This window comes from Acomys russatus, chromosome 24 (genome assembly GCF_903995435.1).
Source record: "Acomys russatus chromosome 24, mAcoRus1.1, whole genome shotgun sequence".
Taxonomy (NCBI): domain Eukaryota; kingdom Metazoa; phylum Chordata; class Mammalia; order Rodentia; family Muridae; genus Acomys; species Acomys russatus.
Window position 1 is genome coordinate 10,858,398 of NC_067160.1, and position 19,879 is coordinate 10,878,276.

Consider the following 19,879-nt stretch of genomic DNA (forward strand, 5'->3'; position numbering starts at 1 on the left):
AACTAACTTTTAAATGTGTTAGAGAAAGTCAGAATTTTTAATTTTTCTGCTAAAATGAAATAGACCAATTTATAAGGTAGTTTGATGGGTACATGGTATGAAATTCACAAAGAATCAAATTTTTTTAAAGATTTTTTTTAAAGGTAGCTTGACTACTAGCAGACACATTTAGGCCATAAATCAAGTCTTAACAATGTTTTAAAAAATCATTTATATTTTATTAGGTCATAGTGATAGCGAGAGAAACTATAGGCACTCTACAAACACATGGAGATTGAACAATGTACACTGGGTAACTGGAGAAATCAAGGAGGACATTTAAAAAATTCCTACACTGGAACAAAAGCAAAAAACCAAACCTTATTAGAAGCTCTGGGACAGAGAGAAGCTTCAATGTCTCTGCTGACATCCAGACTTGAGAGCACACTCAGACTTAGTGAGCGCCTCAGGAAGGACACAGACCACGCCTGAAAACAGTAGGTGGGAAAATAATAGAGACCAGGGAGGAAGTTGAGTGTGAAGAGCCACAGAACCAAAGCATTGGTGCTCTGAAACTACAAAAAGACAATTTTTAAAAAGTGCTAGCTTAGCCAGGCGTGGGGGCGCATGCCTTTAATCCCAGCAGAGGCAGGCGGATCTCTGTGAATTTGTGGCCAGCCTGGTCTACAAAGCGAGTCCAGAACAGCCAAGGCTACACAGAGAAACCCTGTCTCGAAAAAAAATGTTTTTAAATTGCTAGCTTATAAGGCATCTACACCTCAGCCTCGATTTAACAGTCCATCTTCACCTATATATAACCACTACTGTCTGTATCAGCTTTCATCGTTTCAATTTTCATTTCCAAACACTAGATTTCATAATTTCTAAAACCACTTTCATCAAAATCAGTATCACATTACTCAGGAAACACACTGGTCTGGGCATGTGCAGAACCACACTTAGGCATGGTGTTAGTTTTAGTGTTACAAGGTACCCTGGTGAATCTTAGCTACTGAAATAAATTAGTGGCAAATGTTTCAGCTATGCAGGTTGAAATGAAGATAACTAAATAAAAACTGTTTTCTATCCAGAAAGGCTACATGCTTTTTAATTCAAAGTAAGCTTGCCACAGTGCCCAGCTAGAAAACCCACCTCTTTTTAAATTACAATAAAAACAATTGAAAAAAAAAAAAAAAAAAGATGTTCTCACTAGAAAGTATTCCTCAAATTTTCCATAATTCTCAAGGAAGAAAAAGCTAAAAATTGAGGAGGCCAAAGGCATTTCTAATAAGAGCTACATGAATATAATACAATGAACCAGCTACAAGTAGCCAAATGTATACTCAAGTCTCTATACATAAAATTGAGACAAAGAGCTGGGTGGTGGTGGCGCACGCCTTTAATCCCAGCACTCGGGAGGCAGAGGCAGGTGGATCTCTGTGAGTTTGAGGCCAGCCTGGTCTACAAAGCAAGTCCAGGACAGCGAAGGCTACACAGAGAAACCCTGTCTCAAAAACAATTGAAACAAAGAAACTAAAACTTTTTAATTTGAAATCATGGGAATAAGGGAAGCAGAGGCAATAAGATCACAAGTTCAAGGCTACCCTAAGCTACATAGTGAGAACCTGCCTGTGCTGAGATTAAAGCATGGGCCTCACCTGGACACAACCCCATCAATGTAGAAGATGGCTTAGAACAGACTTCTGGGAATGCCTTTAGAGACAAAACTTCACAGCTCAGTACAGAGATGCTCAGTACATAAGAACACTTGAAACAGTGCAGACCCAAGTTCAGAGCCCAGTGAGCACATCGAAGGCAGCCAGGCCACCCTCCTGTAACCCTGCACTGGAGGGAAGTAGAGACAGGAAGTCTGCTGGGGCATTTTAGTTAGCTGACAGCCTAGCTCCCGGTGTAGTGAGAGCCCCTGACTCAAAGGGATGAGGTAGAAACCATAGTACTACACTCCACAAATGAGGAGATTTGAAAGCTAAGGAATATTTGGCCCTGGACTGGAGAGATGGCTCAGAGGTTAAGGGCACTGGCTGCTCTTCCAGAGGTTCTATTTCCAGCAACCACATGGTAGTTCACAACCATCTATAATGAGATCTAGTGCCCTCTTCTGGCGAGCAGGTGTACATGCAATTAAAGCATTCATATACATAAAATAAATAATTAAATCTTAAAAAAAAAAAAAAAAAAAAAGACTATCTGGCCTTACATTTCAGATGAGGAACTGTCCTAAAGAATCTCCAAGTATTTGAATGCTGAGTAGTGATGCTTCCTTTCTGTTTATCACAATAAGGAAATTCTGTATTCCAAAAGTTTGGATCTGGAATATTCCCCAAAAGCCCTTGTGTAAAATGCTTGGTCCCCAGGGCATGGTGCTATAAAATAGTAGACCCCTTAGTAGGAGGGGTGTAGTATGAGGTCTAGAGTCATTAGGGACAAGTCCCAAAAGGGCACTGGTCATCCATGGTCTCTTTATTACAGCCTGGGGAATAAAATGACTAGTCTGCTCCGCCACATGCCTCTCAGTGTGTGATATGCTGTCTTACCACTGGCCAAAAACAACAGGTATCTAGCACAGAAGGAAACGCCCACACTGTGAGCCACAACAGGCCTCTTATTAAGCTATTGACCCTAATTATCTTCCTACGTAAAAGACTGCAAGTATCTTGACGTGTATTACAGCCTTAACATTTGTAAATGAGAGCAGAGCATCACACATTACATCTAACTGCTGAAGAGATAGATCCTTAGAAACTGCCCTGTCCCCACCTTTCCAGATGAAGAAGCTTTACCTGCAGAGGCATGGTCACACGGCTGAGTTACACCTTCTAGTAACCAAAACAGTTTGAAGAGCCCTCTTTTCAGCAACCTTAGGATTTTCTCCAAGACACTATTCTAAGCTTACTGTGGTCATTCTGCACTGGTCTGCCTGAAGGAAACTGTAAGATTCAAGGACTGGCTGTATCAGTAAGCCCGGTGCCTGCTGTCCCCATCACCACCACCACCACCACATAGTAAACTCGACCATTTACAATCATAATCCCAAGGCACCAGGGAAGCTGCAAAAAAATAATGCAAAATCCTCAGCTTCTCAAGTATTCTAATAAAAGGAAGTCACTCACAACTAAACCAGAGGTATAGTAGTCAGCATCAGGTCCCAGACATTCAAATTCCTAAGCTAACCACAACAAATGTGAGGTCATCAAACTCCAAGACTCTTCTATTGCCAAATAAAAGAAGGTTGGCTTGATTTTACTCTATTAAAATGTTTTACAAACCTAGACAACCGAGTAGTACAAATATGAAAAGGAAAATTACTGGTTTCAACAAAAGAAAAGGGGTACTTATAAGCAGCGTCACATATACACAAGGTGGCAGTGTTCTCCCAGGAGATGCAGTCCCGAGCACTGCTACTCAGTCACTAAGTGAAACATTTAGACTTAGCACAATACAAATCCATACGGAGTTCTTTTATTTAGTCTTAAGTGAGATCTCACTTTCAAGGCTGTACCTGGAGACAAATCATCAGACCCCCACTCCTCTTCAATAATAAGCTACAAGCACGTGGGCTAGCATACAGTCCCTGCCATTGCTTTTTCTAAGCATGGTATTCTCACACAAAATCAGGAAAAGGACAAAGTTATTCACCTACTTTTACTCTGGGTTAGCAGCTTTTTTAAGATCAGTTAGCTAATAACCTTTAAAGCCTTTCTAACACTAATGAAAGACAGCCTACTTCTTATTCTGCTCAGATGAAGGCAAACTATGACCTAACTGTTCCAGCTTAAAATGAGAAACAACTTTTAGAAGAGTGGGAAAAAAGAAACTCCAGGAAAGCCTCAGTGCTGGCCGAGCTAACCAAGCTCAGTGTCAGCCACTTCCAAGCCAATCGCACATGGGCACAATTGAGCACAAAGTCTAACCCTCCGCAGGAGTTTCTAATCCAGGTCCTTATTATCTGCTGTACTATTGACTCCTTCAAGGCTGGAACAACCAAAACAAAGATCGTGTGAAATAAGAAATGACGAGAAAGACAGCAACACACACACTTCTTGAAAAAATATATGATGAAAAACTCCCATAGAACAAGGTATGGTGGTGTATGCCTGTAAAGCCAGTAATTGGGAAGCTCAGGCAGGATCAGAGGTTTAAGGCCAGCCAAAGACTCGGGGGTGGAGGGAGACCGTACATGTGGGAAATCCTACAAATGGAGTTCTATTCCCACCAACTTAACAATCTACACATGCCTGGTTGCGAGATGTGACATCTGAGTTATAAAATAAACTGAACATTATTAGGCTTTGACCAGTGTCTGAATCATATACTATCCCTGATGCCTGATATAAACTCCCCACCCTACCTTTATCTGATTACACTTTTATTTCCCACAGAAAGAAGGAACCATGTCAAAGTGCCTCAATGCCGTCCATGCAAGACCACTGCTCCCTCTGAATACTCCTGAGAGAACCGCCACTTGCAAAACCTGAAATCTAATTTGTCACAGAACTGTGTGGAGCCTGTGAGAAGCATCCAGTCACTGAGCTGCAGACATAGTGCAGGGCAGGGCAGACAAACCCAGCAAAACTGAACATTAGCCAGTACCTGGAGTTTACTCAAAGACTTGTTGAAAGAATCAGTGAATACACATATGGTCACCTGTACTTGAAGATACAAGCCTCAGAAAACTCTATGGCCAGTGGGCCGTGGTGTGTATCACTGCGAGTTCAAGGCCAGCCTGGTCTGCAAAGCGAATCCAGGACAGCCAGAGCTACATAGAGAAACCCTGTCTCAAAAAAAAAAAAGGAGGAGGAGGGGGAAGAAAGAAACAAAGAAAGAAAAAAAGAAAACTTTAAGGCTTCATGCAGCTGAAGACTGGCCTCTAGCCCTGGTCTTCCTGCTGTTGTCTCCTCAGTACTAGAATTACAGACACAAACCACCATGCCCAACTTGAAAAGCATAATTCAACAAAGCAAGAGAAGTTAGCAGAAAGGTGTAAACAAACCGTGCTGCAAGATCCTGCTGCTGCGACCAGCCACAGTGCTTTCCCTACATGACGAACTACAATCTAAAACCATGAGCCACACCAGATGTTTTCTCTCCACTTAAGTTGCTTCTGTCAATATTTTGTCACAGCGATGAGAAAAGCTAACGAACACAGTCACTGGATTCTGTAACACTGCCTGCAGTTGTTGTAATAAGGTACTACAAACTTGCTGGCTTACAATAAAAAGCAGCACTAATCATTGTGTTTGCCGTCAGGAACTAGTCTACTTGCTTATTAAATGTGGCCACTGAAGGAAGAGAAACGTGCTGCCCAAGCTAAATGAGTAACTACAAGGCCCTGACAAAATCCGGGTTCTAGATGGTTCAACAAGATAACACTCTTGTATTCAAAATGCCTTCTGGCCAAACTTGCACATTACCATGTCATGGCAACTTCCCTGGGTGTCCATACTGTGTTTCCGCACTAGCTGCTGTATATGATACAATAAGCTGCTAGTTTGCTAATTGTTGCCAGTGTCACATAAACTTAAATATGGGAATTAATAATACAAAGAGTTGCTACCAAAAACATAGGGGGCGGACGGGAGAAATGGCCTAGCAGTTAAGAGCACTTGTTATTCCTCCAAAGAACCCAGGTTTGAGTTCCAGCACCCATGCAGAGACTTACACTATTGGCAACTACAGTTCCACGGATCCAAAGCCCTCCCCTAATCTCCACTGGCATTGCATTCACATAGTGTACACATGCAGGCCAAACACCCATTCACCTAAAATAAAAATAAATAAATAAATATTTAAGTGTTTTTAAATGAAAGAGAAACACAAGTGCTCCTAGTAAGCAACTCAGCAGAAAACGCCTGTGCTCAGTGTGCACAAACGCTGCCAATTAGAGATCCCGCAGTAATTCCTGAGTATACACTACAGACAAATCCACGCCCTGTTCCGTAAGGAAATGTGTCTGCCACATCTCCTAGAGCACTGTTCACTGGAGAAGGGGGAGAGGAAGTGGAAATACATTCCATGAGACTTTACACAATGATCACAATCACTAAAGTAGACTGGCACGATTCTTAAAACAATAGTGACCATTTTTTCTCTATGCAGAATCTAGATTTAAATGAGAGATGAAAGAAGACTATTTGGCAAGAAGAAAAGAAGGCATTGGAGGGTAGGAGGTGTAGAAATGTAATATCCAATGATATATGTATGACAATGCTATGATGAAACCCACCATTTTGTACCGTAACTAAAAAAATATTTTAAAACACAAAAAATGCGATGAGAAAAAACTAGAAGCACAGTGTTGAATACAAAGAAAAGGAGAAATAAGACTCAGAGTGTAACAGCGTTTTAAGATGGAGAGGAAGACCATGTGGTGGCGTACTTCTTCAATCCCAGCACTTGGGAGGCAAAGGCAAGGAGATCACCGTTGAGTTTGAGGCCAGCTGGGTCTACAAAGTGAGTCCAGGACAGCCAAGAGAAACCGTGTATCCAAAAACAAAAACAAAAGATCAAAAGGAAGAAAGCACTAAATAACTGTGTATTTTATAGGACGCATATACAAGAACATTAATGGGTGTTCACAGAGAGACAAGATACGGTCAGGAGTCACACAGCAGGCATCACCAGAAGGATATAATAAATCGCCACAACTCCCTGAGCCTAAGGCAAATGTGCTACTCAGCCCTTCAGCTCCAGTGTCCTCTTTCATACGCATAAAGAAATTCCATGGGTAGCCAGATATGGTGGCGCACGCCTTTAATCCCAACACTCAGGAGGCAAAGACAGGTAGATCACTGTGAGTTCGAGGCCAACCTGGTCTGCAAAGTGAGTCCAGGATAGCCAAGGCTACACAGAGAAACCCTGTCTCGGAAAAAAAAAAAACCATAAAGAAAAGAAATTCCACAGGTTTGTTACCAAAAAAAAAAAAGTTTATGTTTCTAACATCTTTTTAAAGACAGAATTTCAAACCAAATACATACTTAACTCTGTATAGTCAAACCCTTTTATAGTTTGCAGGGTTGAATCAGGGGTTTAAGAGAAGAAGGAAAGCACAGGTGTAAGGGACACCGCTGTAGACACAGAAACTAGGAAGGGGGTTTAAGAAGAAAGAACTGGACCAAGTGAGGCCGCACCAGCTTTTCAGACAGACAGAATGATCTGGCTACCACCACTCACACTAGGTCCTCACCCCAACACTGTTCTTAACACCACCCCAAATTCTGCCAGTTAGAATTATATTGGCATTTCAATGTCTCTGAAAATATAAATATAAATAGTAATCATGCAGACCTTGGCCTAGAGCAGACACCCACCCACTACTCTATAAGCTTTGCACCTACCTTGAAGACCGAAAAGGGTATAACGAGCTCACTCTCTACCCTGAACACCCCAAAAGCCCGCGTCAGGAAACTGTCAGCTAAGGAAGCAGACAGTATAGACTTTCCTGTGTTCCCTCAGCTACACTTGAACTTCCATGACTCCCCGCCCCACTGTCTGTTTTTAATCTAGCCCACGTGGTGATTCTGTAATGCTCTTCCAATCTTCCCTAGCACCAACTAGAAAGTATAATTGGCTTCCACAGTTACCTCCCCTGGTATCCTGTTCTGGAAAAGGAAGTGGATCTTAAGTTCCCTGAACTAGCGACTCAGTGAGTGAGGAAAGGCCCTTCTCGAAGAGCACTGCTGCTCCATAGAAACCGTGAAGCTGAACAAAACAAATAAAATACGGTTATCTTCAAACCTCTGCAAGCTAGTCACTACAAATAGCAAGCCTGTCCTTAAGGCTCAGGCCATCCATCCAAGCAAAGACCTAAGAAGGACAAAACTGAACACCATACTTACTTGATATAACCAGTATCCTTATTATAGAAAGCGGTTTCTTTTTTACCTACAATATTATTAATAATCAGCAGCAGTCCCTTCTACTCTCTAACAGTTGAGATTCTTATCTTTGCTCCCAAGAAACCAAAGTGGGGAAAATCCACCACACAGAGTTTGGAAGAGGGACTTAGGAGATTGCTCAGTGGCTAAGAATCCTTGTGAAGCCAAGAGGACCTGAGTGCAATTTCCCAGCATCCACATAAAAGCCAGGCATGGTGGTGTGCTGTAACCCAGCACAGAGCTGTGGAAACCGTGGATTATGAGACCCTGTCTCAAAGCAGTAAAGTGGACAGTAACAGAGAAAGACACCCAACATCTTCTGCACACTTTCACACATACACACATACATACACAGAGAGAGAGAGACACACAGAGAGTGTGTGTGTGTGTTTAAAGGACTCAATCACATCAGCTGTATAAATGAACACTGCTCACTTTAATTGCACAGTTCTGGATGCCACTCTAAGCCTAACCTATGACTAGAATTTCTGGCACTGAGCACTCAAAATCCACATTTTTGAACAAGCACTCCTAGGATATTTCAACAAGGCCATGCACACACACAGGCACTACTTTAAGGTGTCATCAGAAGTCAAGAGTAGAAGACTCAATCTACTGAACAAGGAACACAATACTTAAGGTCAGAGCTATAAAATAAAGTTGTTCTCGCCTCTCCAAATCCAGAGATTAGCACTGAAGGGGGTGGGGGGAGTGGGGAGGCCACGGCACTCACCAGAGGTGGGGCTCAGTGAGTTCAGTGATGAACGGGACAAGAGGGCAGAGTGGAGAAGAGAAAGGATGACAAAGAGTGGAGATGTGCTTCCCAGGCAGCAGGCTCACAGATCTCTGCCCATATTTTCAAAGGATTCAGAAAGGGGAATGAGAGATACTCAAAGAACTTGTAACCTAAATCTTATCTATCATACAATTTCCTAGTTTTATACATGTTAGTCTTACAAGCACAATTTTTAAAATTATTTTATCAATGAACCAGGCTTTAATACAAGAGTATTTATCCAAAGTCCAATCCGTGTGGTAAACATTTCACACAGTGGCAACAACAAGCCCTGGCTCCTGAGAGCCAGGAAGAATTCCTCATGAGCGTAAACAGCGTCACTGGGGAGTGTGGGGCCCATGGTCCTGACAGCGCCTGTAACGTAGAAGAAGTGCTGGTGTCTGCTTTGCAGCGCTACCCAACCTCCCTGGAGCAGAGGGTGGTGTCTGTTAGTGGTTTGTTTTCTCTTTTCCAAGGGTATTGTTGCCACTGAGTGTCTCTCTACATCCTAGTCCAGCCCTGGGTTTTTCCTCCTTTCACCAGGCTTACTCCACGGTGTTATGCCATACTGTAAAGCTATGAGGTTCACAGTCAGGATCTACTTCCTTCTGACATTAGTTCTGGAATATAGCCGTCTTCACACCTATTTAATAGATGTGGGGGGGGGGGGGGGGGGGGGGAACAAGTCTAGGAATTTTCAGTAACTTGTCCTTGGTCATTCAAACCCTACCTGATACACTATGGGGACCCGAGTACGTACAACTTGCAGCCCTGGGCCTCAAGTCCCTAGAACAGCTTTGAAAAAGCCCCCAACATACAATGCTAAACTTTCCTCACAAGTTTTTTAACTCCACTGCATGGCTCTCAGACATAAACTTTGTAAGCAAGGTAATCATATGGCCAAGTAAGAAGGTTGGTCCCCTGGTCCTAGCACTCTTAACTGCAGCCACAGTGAGTACCAGGCAGTCTCAGGCAACAGGCTCAGTGCTCCTTTCTAGCTGAGCGCAGGTGGCTTCGCGCGTTGACTCATAAACTTCCAATTCTCTGGGCAATGGCAGAGACTGGCTAGCCAGCCAAGCAGAGGTGGAGGTACGAGGACGTCTGCATGCACATGACTGCAGCAGAAAGCTGTGCAGAAAGCCACAGGCAACAGAGAAAGCAAGCACATCAGTGGGAGCCTAGGTAAACAGCAGTTCCTACATTTCCGCTGCCGCCAAAGGTCCAGCTCATTTTGCTTTACAACTGCTCTACCCTGCGTCTTTGGACACCCTGCACGGGTGCACAGAGATGCAGGCGGGCACCTGCACGGGTGCAGAGAGATGCAGGCGGGCACCCTGCACGGGTGCACAGAGATGCAGGCGGGCACCCTGCACGGGTGCACAGAGATGCAGGCGGGCACCCTGCACGGGTGCACAGAGATGCAGGCGGGCACCCTGCACGGGTGCACAGAGATGCAGGCGGGCACGCTGCACGGGTGCACAGAGATGCAGGCGGGCACCCTGCACGGGTGCACAGAGATGCAGGCGGGCACCCTGCACGGGTACACAGAGATGCATGCAGGCTAAACACCCACACGCATAAAGTAGTAGTAATGACAACAACGTTAAAGAACTGCTTGCTCTCCAGCTATTCCCAGACACAAAAAGGTTGTCACAGCTCCTGCGACAGCATGCCCTTTTATGGCTTTTTATCTTTGTACCTGCACCACACCTCTTCTCTGAACCGCCCTTCTCTCTGAAGAACCACTAATCAAGAGAGCCAGTCCAGAAACCTCCTCTGAAGTGCTTCTCCTATCTTCCTCAAAGATTTGTGGCTCCTTCTGTACACGGTAACCATAACCTTTATGACATCCTTTACACTCTAGCCTCTGGGCTGCCAATCACTGTGCAATGATAGAAGGGAGCACAGTGCCAGCACGCAGCACTCGGTTTCCCTGGGCAAAGACAGGCCTCATGGTGAAATGGAGAGCATTTAAAAGACAGCTATTTTTTTAAAAATGAAAATGAAAACCCAGCTACATACAGAGACCATTGACAAGGCCCTGGGTTTGACTTCAACAATGGAAAAATCAAATTTTTATCTGAGTTGGTATCAGTAAAGATAAGCACCTTGTAAGTCACAGCTAAAGAAATTTATCTGATCTATCAGATTAAGAGGTGGGAATGGAGCCCAATGCCCAATGCCATTAACAAACATGCTGGAGACGGGCCTGGTTGCTCACGCCTTTAACCCAGCACTCGGGAGGCAGAGGCTGGCAGATCGCTGTGAGTTGGAGGCCAGCCTTGTCTACAAAGTGAGTTTAGGATAGCCAAGGCTACACAGAGAAACCCTGTCTCAAAACAAACAAACAAACATGCTAGGCTTAAGCATCCAAATAATGAAGTGTGAAAAGAAACAGTGGTGTTCTGGGAATAACCAAACAGCACACATATGCAGAGTTGGAGAAAGCAGGAAAACATTCATTCACTTAGAATCAGCCAATAATTATCCATGTTAAAGTGAGTATTGGAAGAGATGTCACCTTAAAAGTCCCCAAAAGAGCCGGGTATAGTGGCACATGCCTTTAAACTCAGCATTCGGGATGTAGAGGCAGGCGGATCGCTATGAGTTCGAGGCCAGCCTGGTCTACAAAACAAGTGCAGGACAGCCAAGGCTACACAGAGAAACCTGTCTCGAAAAAAAAAACAAAAAACAAAAAAAGTCCCCAGAAGACTGGTGAAAGTTAACACAGCCTAATAGGATGAGAGTAAAATAGTTGTGGAAGAGTGAACTACGGTTCAGTGGTGTAGCACCTGGCTAACACACACACAGCAATAAAAACCAATAATAAATTCCTTTTTTTTCCTCTCCAAGATGGGTTTCTTTGTTTAGCCTTGGCTGTCCTAGACTCACTTTGTAGACCAGGCTAGCCTCAAACTCACAGTGATCCACCTGCCTCTGCCTCCCGAGTGCTGGGATAAAAGGCATGCACCACCACACCCGGCTCAAAACCTGATTTTTTAAGATTTATTTATTATTTATACAGTGTATTCTGCCCACATGTGTGCCAGCACACCAGAAAAGGACACCAGATCTTATAGATATTTGTGAGCCAACATGTGGTTGCTGGACATTGAACTCAGGACCTTTGGAAGAACAGACAGTGCTCTTAACCTCTGAGCCATCTCTCCAGCCCCAAAACCTGATCTTTTATATGCTCATAAAACTTAAGACTATGGCCAATAATTACGACTTGCTTGTAACTCAAAATTAAAATGTATATTTAGGGAACAGATTGAGATTTGTGCTTTTAGCTGAGAGCTTGTAAATTCACAAATACCTTAACACTGCAAACATTTTAAAGTTACTGTTTAAAAATACAACTTAGGGGCTGACAAGATGGCTCAGAGAGTTAATGACTCTTATCATGCTAATTCTGGAGCCTGGGACCTGAGTTCAATTCCTGGACCCATGTAAATTCAGCAGAGGATTAACTCCACAAAATTGTCCTCTGGCTTCCACATGTGTACTGTGGCAGGTGCATGCACATGTGTACTGTGGCAGGTGCTTCCACATGTGTACTGTGGCAGGTGCTTCCACATGTGTACTGTGGCAGGTGCTTCCACATGTGTACTGTGGCAGGTGCTTCCACATGTGTACTGTGGCAGGTGCTTCCACATGTGTACTGTGGCAGGTGCTTCCACATGTGTACTGTGGCAGGTGCATACAGACAGTGAGTACTTTTTAAATTCTTATTTAATCAGTTTACAAGAATCCATTAGTGCCTGGTTAAAAATTGTTCTCTCACTCAGGAGGCAGAGGCAGGCGGATCTCTGAGTTCAAGGCCAGCCTGGTGTACAAAGTCCTGGACAGCCAGGACTACACGAGAAACCCTGTCTCAAAAAAACAAAAACAAAAAACAAAAAAAAAAGTTATCTCAAATAATTGCCATGGTTAAGGAGCCTGCACACACTGCTGAATATACTACATAGTAAAACACCACTGAAAACCAAAGTCAGTAAAAAATACAGTCTAGCCTCTTCTTTTGCAATAATATGTACAGAACAGTCACTGCTAGAAACTTCATACTAAAATGGTTCAGGGCAGTCAAGGCTACACAGAGAAACCGTCTCTCAAAAAACCAAAAACATAAATAAACAAATAAACAAACAAACAAACTAACTAACTAACTAAAATGAAAGTATCAGTTACTCAAATGCTCATTAATAACAAGGTGGACAAACTATAGTATAGACATACGCAACAGAATACTTTTCAACAATCAGGGTCAATGAAGTGAACAATTACAGGCTCCCTCAGTGCAGCATTTGTTGTGCAAGCATGAGGGCCTGAGCTTGGATCCTTGGCACCCATATTAAAAACTAGACACTGCAGCCGGGCGTGGTGGCGCACGCCTTTAATCCCAGCACTCGGAAGGCAGAGGCAGGTGGATTGCTGTGAGTTCAAGGCCAGCCTGGTCTATATAGTGAGTCCAGGACAGCCAAGGCTACACAGAGACCCTGTCTCGAAAAACCAAAAAGAAAAAGGGAAGATTGTTGCTCAAGTTCTGTGCAGCTTCAGCCTGTTTCTCTGATTCCTTCAGAACCATTTTAGCCATACTGTCATTCCACAGCTCCATTTCTAACTGTAGAAGACTTCAGCACTAGTATGGAGGTCTGTCCCCAAGTCCCATGCCCACTCTTTCTCAGAGCAGAGATGATTAGAATACTTAGTGAGTTCTTAGAGAAAATACTAGGCACCTGGGTTAATCTTTTCTCTCTTTAAAATACCATTCTCGTGTTGGCTCCTGGGAGCTATCTCCCCAAAGAGGAAGCCGATGGTCCAACGCTGCCAGTAAATGATCCACCTAATTCAGGGTAAACATTAGGTAGCTCAGATCTAAGCCATGTCTGTATGTGATGACATCTCACTTCTGTTTTAAGTGTATAAGTGGTTTTTGCCTGCATTTATCATGTTATATGCATGCCTGGTGCTCTCAGAAGCCAGAAGAGGGTGCAAAATCCCCTTGAACTTGAGTTAAATTGGACAGTTACAGATAGTTGTGACCCATCATGAGAGTGCTGGGAACCAAACTCAGGTCCTCTGCAAGAGCAGCAAGTGCTCTTAACCATTAAGAAACTTCTCCAACCAACATTTTTATTTCTGTTTGTGCCTTGTCCCAGCACTCACCTGATTATGGACTCAGACACTGGGAAAGACTTATTGTACTATTACTCTGAAAATCCAACAACAAAGACAAGAGCAATTGCTATGCTGCTCAGGGCTGACTCCACTCAAGATCCTCTGACTTGGTTTAGGGTTGGAATTAACATACTAATCTCATGAGTACCAGATATCTTTTCAATTACAAGAAAATAAGCCGGGCCTGGTGGTGCATGCCTTTAATCCCAGCACTCAGGAGGCAGAGGCAGGCGGATCGCTGTAAGTTTGAGGCCAGCCTGGTCTACAAAGCAAGTCCAGGACAGCCAAGGCTACACAGAGAAACCCTGTCTCAAAAAAACAAAAGATTAATATCTGCTTATAAAGCTCTATAAAGGGACTGGAGAGATGGCTCAGAGGTTAAGAGAACTGCCTGCTCTTCCAAAGGTCCTGAGTTCAATTCCCAGCAACCACATGGTGGCTCACAACTATTTGTAATGAGATCTGATGCCCTCTTCTGACCTGCAAGCAGACATGCAGGCAGAACACTGTAAACATAATAAATAATCTCTTTTTTAAAAAAAAAGCTCTATAAAGTATCTCATGTGACTACAACAGCATTCCATTTTTCCTTAGCCTAAAAGCAGATCACTGAATTCCCTCTCAGATACTCTTACTAATGAACCTGTGGTGGACGGCCGCACAGTAACCTCCAGACATTAGGAACATTTGGACCTGTGGTGGATGGCTGCACAGTAATCTCCAGACGTGAGGAACACTTGGAGATCTGGTTTGTGTCAACGTGCAAACCAGAGATTAGGACATCAAAGTTTCTTACTCGTAACAGTCTAAAGCAGGCAGTAAACTCTCCAAGACCCCCTAACCTTGGTTCTCCTACATCCTCCCTGTTCTTTTATTTCCAACACTGTCTTCTCTCACAAGGGGTAATGACAAAAATCATTCATTAACTTATAAGCAGCCAGCCTATTTTTTCAATCATACTTTATATTTTCCTACATTTTAAATTTCACTGACAGGATATTTCTAATTTATCAATAAAACAACATAAACACCTTAAATACAGGGCAGAGTATTCAACTACTATGATCACAAATGGCTTTAAGCTTAGCACACAAAGCAGAGCAACCTGACAACTTTACCCTCAGGGAACAAATACCGCGGTGTAGCAACAGGGAACGGGAACACAGGCAGAGATGAGGCCAGAGATGAAACAGCATCTCATTCATTTCACAACTGCCTATCACTAGACAAACGAAATTAACCAAATTGCTCCTTCCTCACCTGACACTGACACAGACTACCACCTGTTTTCCAAAGCTGTGAAATGAGGTAATGTAATATATACGTGTGTACTAGAATCCCAGCTCAGAACTCATACCATGCTATTTCATTTGGTATAACTACCAAAATAAGCATCAGTATTTCCAAATACTGTTGTCATAAGTCACTTGTCCACATAACCTTTGTTACAGAAATGAAGCTGTGGGCTGCCTTCCTAAAAAGCATTTGCAAGAAGTCAACTCAGCTTTCTCTCTTCTGGAGAACATTTCCCAAAGTTGTGTCATATGCTAAGTAAGATCTAGAAGGTTAGTCTTTAGGAACTGTCCACTTTTTTGTGTGTTTGTTTGTTTTTGTTTTTTTCCTGAACCAGGATCTCTGATTGGCCTGGAACTCCAGCAAGCCACTGGGAGCTACCTGTGTGCAGCTTCCTGGCAGTGGATACACACAGCACATCTGACCGTCATGTGCATGCTGCAGCTGAAACACATCCTCGTGCTTGTAGAGCAAATGCTGGACTAACTGAACTCCGCCTCTGCTCTTTTCTTTTTTTTCCTCCGATACAGGGCTTCTCTGTGTACCCCTGCCTTCCTGGACTCACTCTGTAGACCAGGCTAGCTTTGAATTCACAGAGATCCTCCTGCCTCTGCCTCCCAGGGGTGCTGGGATTAAAGGCATGTGCCACCACGCCCAGCTTTTTGTTTTGTTTGGTTTGGTTTGGTTTGGTTTTTGAGACAGTTTCTCTGTGTAGCCTTGGCTGTCCTGGACTAGCTTTGCACACCAGGTTGGCCTCAAACTCACAGCCATCCACCTGCCTCTGCCTCCAAAGTGCTGGGATGAAAGGCGTGTGCCACCATGCCTGGCCCCCTCCCCTGGTAAGTAATACATTTTTAAAGGATGATATATATAGGTTGAGACTGTAACTCAAGAACAGAGCCCTTGCCTTGCTTGCATGATGCAGAGTCCTTACTGCAATTCATTCTTCCTGCCAACAACTACTGACCATTCCCAACCCAATCAGTCTGCCTGGCAAACCTGCACGGAGGCAGAGGCAGGCAGAGGGATGTGAGTTCAAGGCCAGCCTGGTCTACAAAAGCAAGTCTAGGATAGCCAGGACTGTTACACAGAGAAACCCTGTCTCGAAAAACTTTTAAAAAGAAAAGAAAGAAAAGGCCTTCTCCACTACCTCAGAGCACTGTTATCAACTAAATCCAGCCGTAAGGAAACCTGCCCTGCCTACTTAATTTAATAATGTAGGTGCACACATAAATGTTTAATCACACAGATGCATGCAAATGAGAAAATAACCATGTATATAAAGCCATGGGGAAAAATGAAAAATCTTAAACCCTAGAACATCTAATATTATATCAGTGAAACCAGAGGATCTAAGTAACTCTCAGTTTTACCCTCTCCCACTACGCAGTAACCAAATTCTGGAAAAAGCACCTTCCCCTATTTTTAAAATGGCATGCCTAAGTTCAGAGTGCCAGCATTATTCATTAACATATGAGAGTCATAACCACTACCTGTCTCCAGACACAAGCACAGCTACAGCTGTCTGTTGAGAGCTTGTGTAACAGACACTAAGCTTCTTTTAGCTGCATTTTTCTGTTTCCAAAGCAAAAATGTGAGACAGGGGTCAGTTCTTCATTTTTTGGTTTTGGTTTTTATTTGCTTTTGTTTCTGTTTTCTGAGACAGTGTCTCTCCATGTAGCCTGGCTAGCCTGGAACTCACTATGTATGTACATCAGGCTGGCCTCAAAGTCACATGAGATCCACCTGCCTCTGGCTCCCGAGTGCTGGGACTAAAGGCGTGCGCCACTATGCCCGGCATCTCTCCTTTTCCTTACTCGTGACCATTCCGTGAACACCCTTCACCCCCAGTGGGCTACTTTCATTACAAACTTAAGATTTACACAGAAAACTCTGGCTTAGGGAAGCCTTTATCCTAACAAATACATACTCAAAACCAGGTTCAATGACAGTGTGTTTCAGCCAAGTGTGGTAGCACAGGCCACACAAGTGTGGAGGCAGAGGCAGGCAGATCGCTGTGAATTTGAGGCCAGCTTGGTTTACAAATTGAGTGCAGGATAGTCAAAGCTACACAGAGAAACCCTGTCTCGAAAAAAAAAAAAAAAGTGTGTTTCAATTATCAGCTAAACTTTTTACACTGTATCTTTAGTGCCTTATAGTAAATAGTGAGTGCATTTCAGAATCTCTGCATTGCTAGTACAGTGCATATGCAGTAAGAACTTACACAGGTTGGATTTTAATGAAGCAATCGATTTGATTTGCTCTTGATGTCTAAACTGTCACACTGGTACCTGCTACCTACAGCAGACTTCCTAACCTTTTTTCTAATTTCTTCATCTGTAAAATGGGAGACTACGACTACTGCACCTACTTAATAGCTTAGGAATACGAGGAGGTAGTGGACTGAGCACCGTCTCCAGTACACATCAAGTTTTTCCAAACTGACAATCTCAGAAAACACCATCTCTCAACAGCTGTCATTACAGATAGAGATTTCTCCCAAAGACCTTAAGGTTTCACAAACGTTCCTCGTCCAGCCTCCTGTCTTTTAGCGTCTCACAGAGATCAAAAGCTAGAATATCAAACTCTTAAATCACTCATGTTTGCAGTCTACTGCATCTTACTCCCTCCTCACTGCTTTCCTCCTGTAAAGTCAGAACCCACGCCCATAAGGAAGTGGTAGCCTAACCCCACAGAAACCACTCAACACCCTTCCCCAGAGTATCGCTGCTCCCCATCCCACCCTATCCTGCCCGCGCCCAGGCTTCTGAGAATTAGAAGAAATCTGATTATTTAGTGCAAATTTAAACCTCCTCCTCGTAGATTAGAAAAACCCCTGCTTCCCATTCCTAGATAGAGAATGAGCCTCTAGTATCAAAAACCAAGAAAGGGGAATCCCTTTGAACCCTTTCCCCATACGAGGTCAAGAAATGTGTTACCTTCAGAGAGAGACCAAAACCAGCCAACCCATCCCGCCCCTTCCCGACAGAGTCCTGTGTCCACTCCCAGTCCGCAAGATGATGTACTCGCAGGGACCGGGATGCCTTCCGCCCACCGGGGCAACTCCCTGCCCAGTCCCGTGCCTCCCTCTCCCTCAGCCCAGGCCGCGCGTGGCCTCCCAGTGCCAACCCCTCCCCAGCCCGCTACTCACCGCTTCTTGGGGATGGTGCCCGACTCCGGCGCGGCGGGAGTGGCGGCGGGCGACGCCCCGGCCGCCGACGCGGCTCTCCGCGCTTTGCACTCATTGGTACTCGGAGCCTCCTGGGGCCGGCCCAGCAGATGGCCCGACAGAACCCGCAGCCGCCGGCGCGCGCGGCCCGCGTCTGGGTCCCGCTCGCTCGCGCCCGCCTCGCCCGCCGCCTCCGCCATGGCTTCCGCCTTGTGCCGCCGCCCGAGGCCGCTGGGCGCGGGTGAAAGGTCACTCAGAGCGGCGCCCCGCGCGACCATTCGCTGCGGCGCATCCCGGCAGTCACTGCGGCGACTGGCGGCAGGGGCCCTGCGCCTGGAGCTTCACGGGCTCTGTCCCCGCCCACAGCAGCTTCGCCCCGCCCCTCCCCGCCTCGGCCACTCCCACCGCCGCTCGCCGCCACGCCTAGGGTTGGCGCACCTGCCTAGCAGGTGAGTTCAGGCCGAGCCAGAACTGGCCCAAAGGAACTGGAGGAAAGCCAAACTACACAGCACACCCGCTATGGCCAAACCTATGGGTGTGGCATCCTGGATGTGGCCCGAGCGCCCGGAGGCTGTTTCCTGGGACCGACTCCCAGGAGCATAAATCGTGGGCCCGCGGTGCTGCTAACCTGGCTACCAAGGCAAGCCTGTCTTTTCCTGGTGAGCCTTTCTACTTCGCGTGCTAGGTCAAAAGCAATCCTTTAACCGAGAGAGCCAGTGCCTCTATCAGTCTTGTTTCGCATCACCTACTTGGTGTATAGCACCTCGCTCATGTGGAGGTGGGGGGACAGTTTCCAGTAGTCTCCTTCCACCATGTACGTCCTGGCCATCAAACTCGGGTAAAGTGCCTTTACCCACTGAGCCATCTTGCCCACCCTGACGTGTGTTTCTATACCGCCCTCAAGCTAATGGTTTTTTTATACCTGAAAAGGTGTCCTCTGCAGAAATACCGTTGTTTGTTTAGTGTTCGCCAGCTGCGCCTAGACGTGGGATCTACCCTGAAGTATGGTCAATTTACCCAGTGAGACTCCACTGAAGAAAATTATCTTTCCTTTGCAAATAACTACCAATTTTCACACGGCTTCTTGGGTAAAAGTGAGACACAGTTTTCATTTCACCCTCTCAGCTCTGAGACCCTATGTAGGTGCTGTACCCACTTCCAGAGTTTCTGTGAGTTCATATGTGAATTAGCGTTCTTGTATCAGGAAGACAGTGTGTTGTTGTTGTTGTTGTTGTTGTTGTTGTTGCGTGTTTGGGTTTTTTGGGGGGGGTTGTTTGTTTTTTGTTTTTTTAGTCATCCATCACCTCTGGCTCTTACATTCTTTCTCTTCTTCCGTATAGATCCCTGAGCCATGAAGGAAGGGTTTGATGAAACATTCTATTTGAGTGGCTTGACATTTTTTTATCCTTGACTTTCAGTTGATATAAAAGCTACAGAGGCCTAGTGACTAACGTCTATTTTGTGGAGGTACCTAAGGTCTCTGCAGAATTTCCTTCACTCTTCTTGTGACTTTTAAGTTCATGGGCCCTGTTTCAGTGTACACCCTCACACCACAGTATGCCCCTGCTGTGTGTGACTAGAATTCAG

The 19,879-nt window shown here is 44.8% G+C and overlaps 2 protein-coding genes across 2 annotated transcripts in view; both read right to left on the reverse strand.

Moving 5' to 3' along the window:
- The window catches only part of Agps (alkylglycerone phosphate synthase), a 96,541-nt gene extending 77,933 nt beyond the window's left edge, over positions 1-18,608 (reverse strand). Inside the window, exon 1 of the mRNA XM_051166145.1 lies at positions 18,275-18,608. Within this exon, the coding sequence (XP_051022102.1) occupies positions 18,275-18,570 (296 nt within the window). The 5' untranslated portion in view covers positions 18,571-18,608. The remainder of the gene's footprint in view (positions 1-18,274) is intronic.
- Hnrnpa3 (heterogeneous nuclear ribonucleoprotein A3) overlaps positions 1-19,879 on the reverse strand; it is a 397,554-nt gene that overhangs the window by 216,926 nt on the left and 160,749 nt on the right. The window lies entirely within an intron of this gene.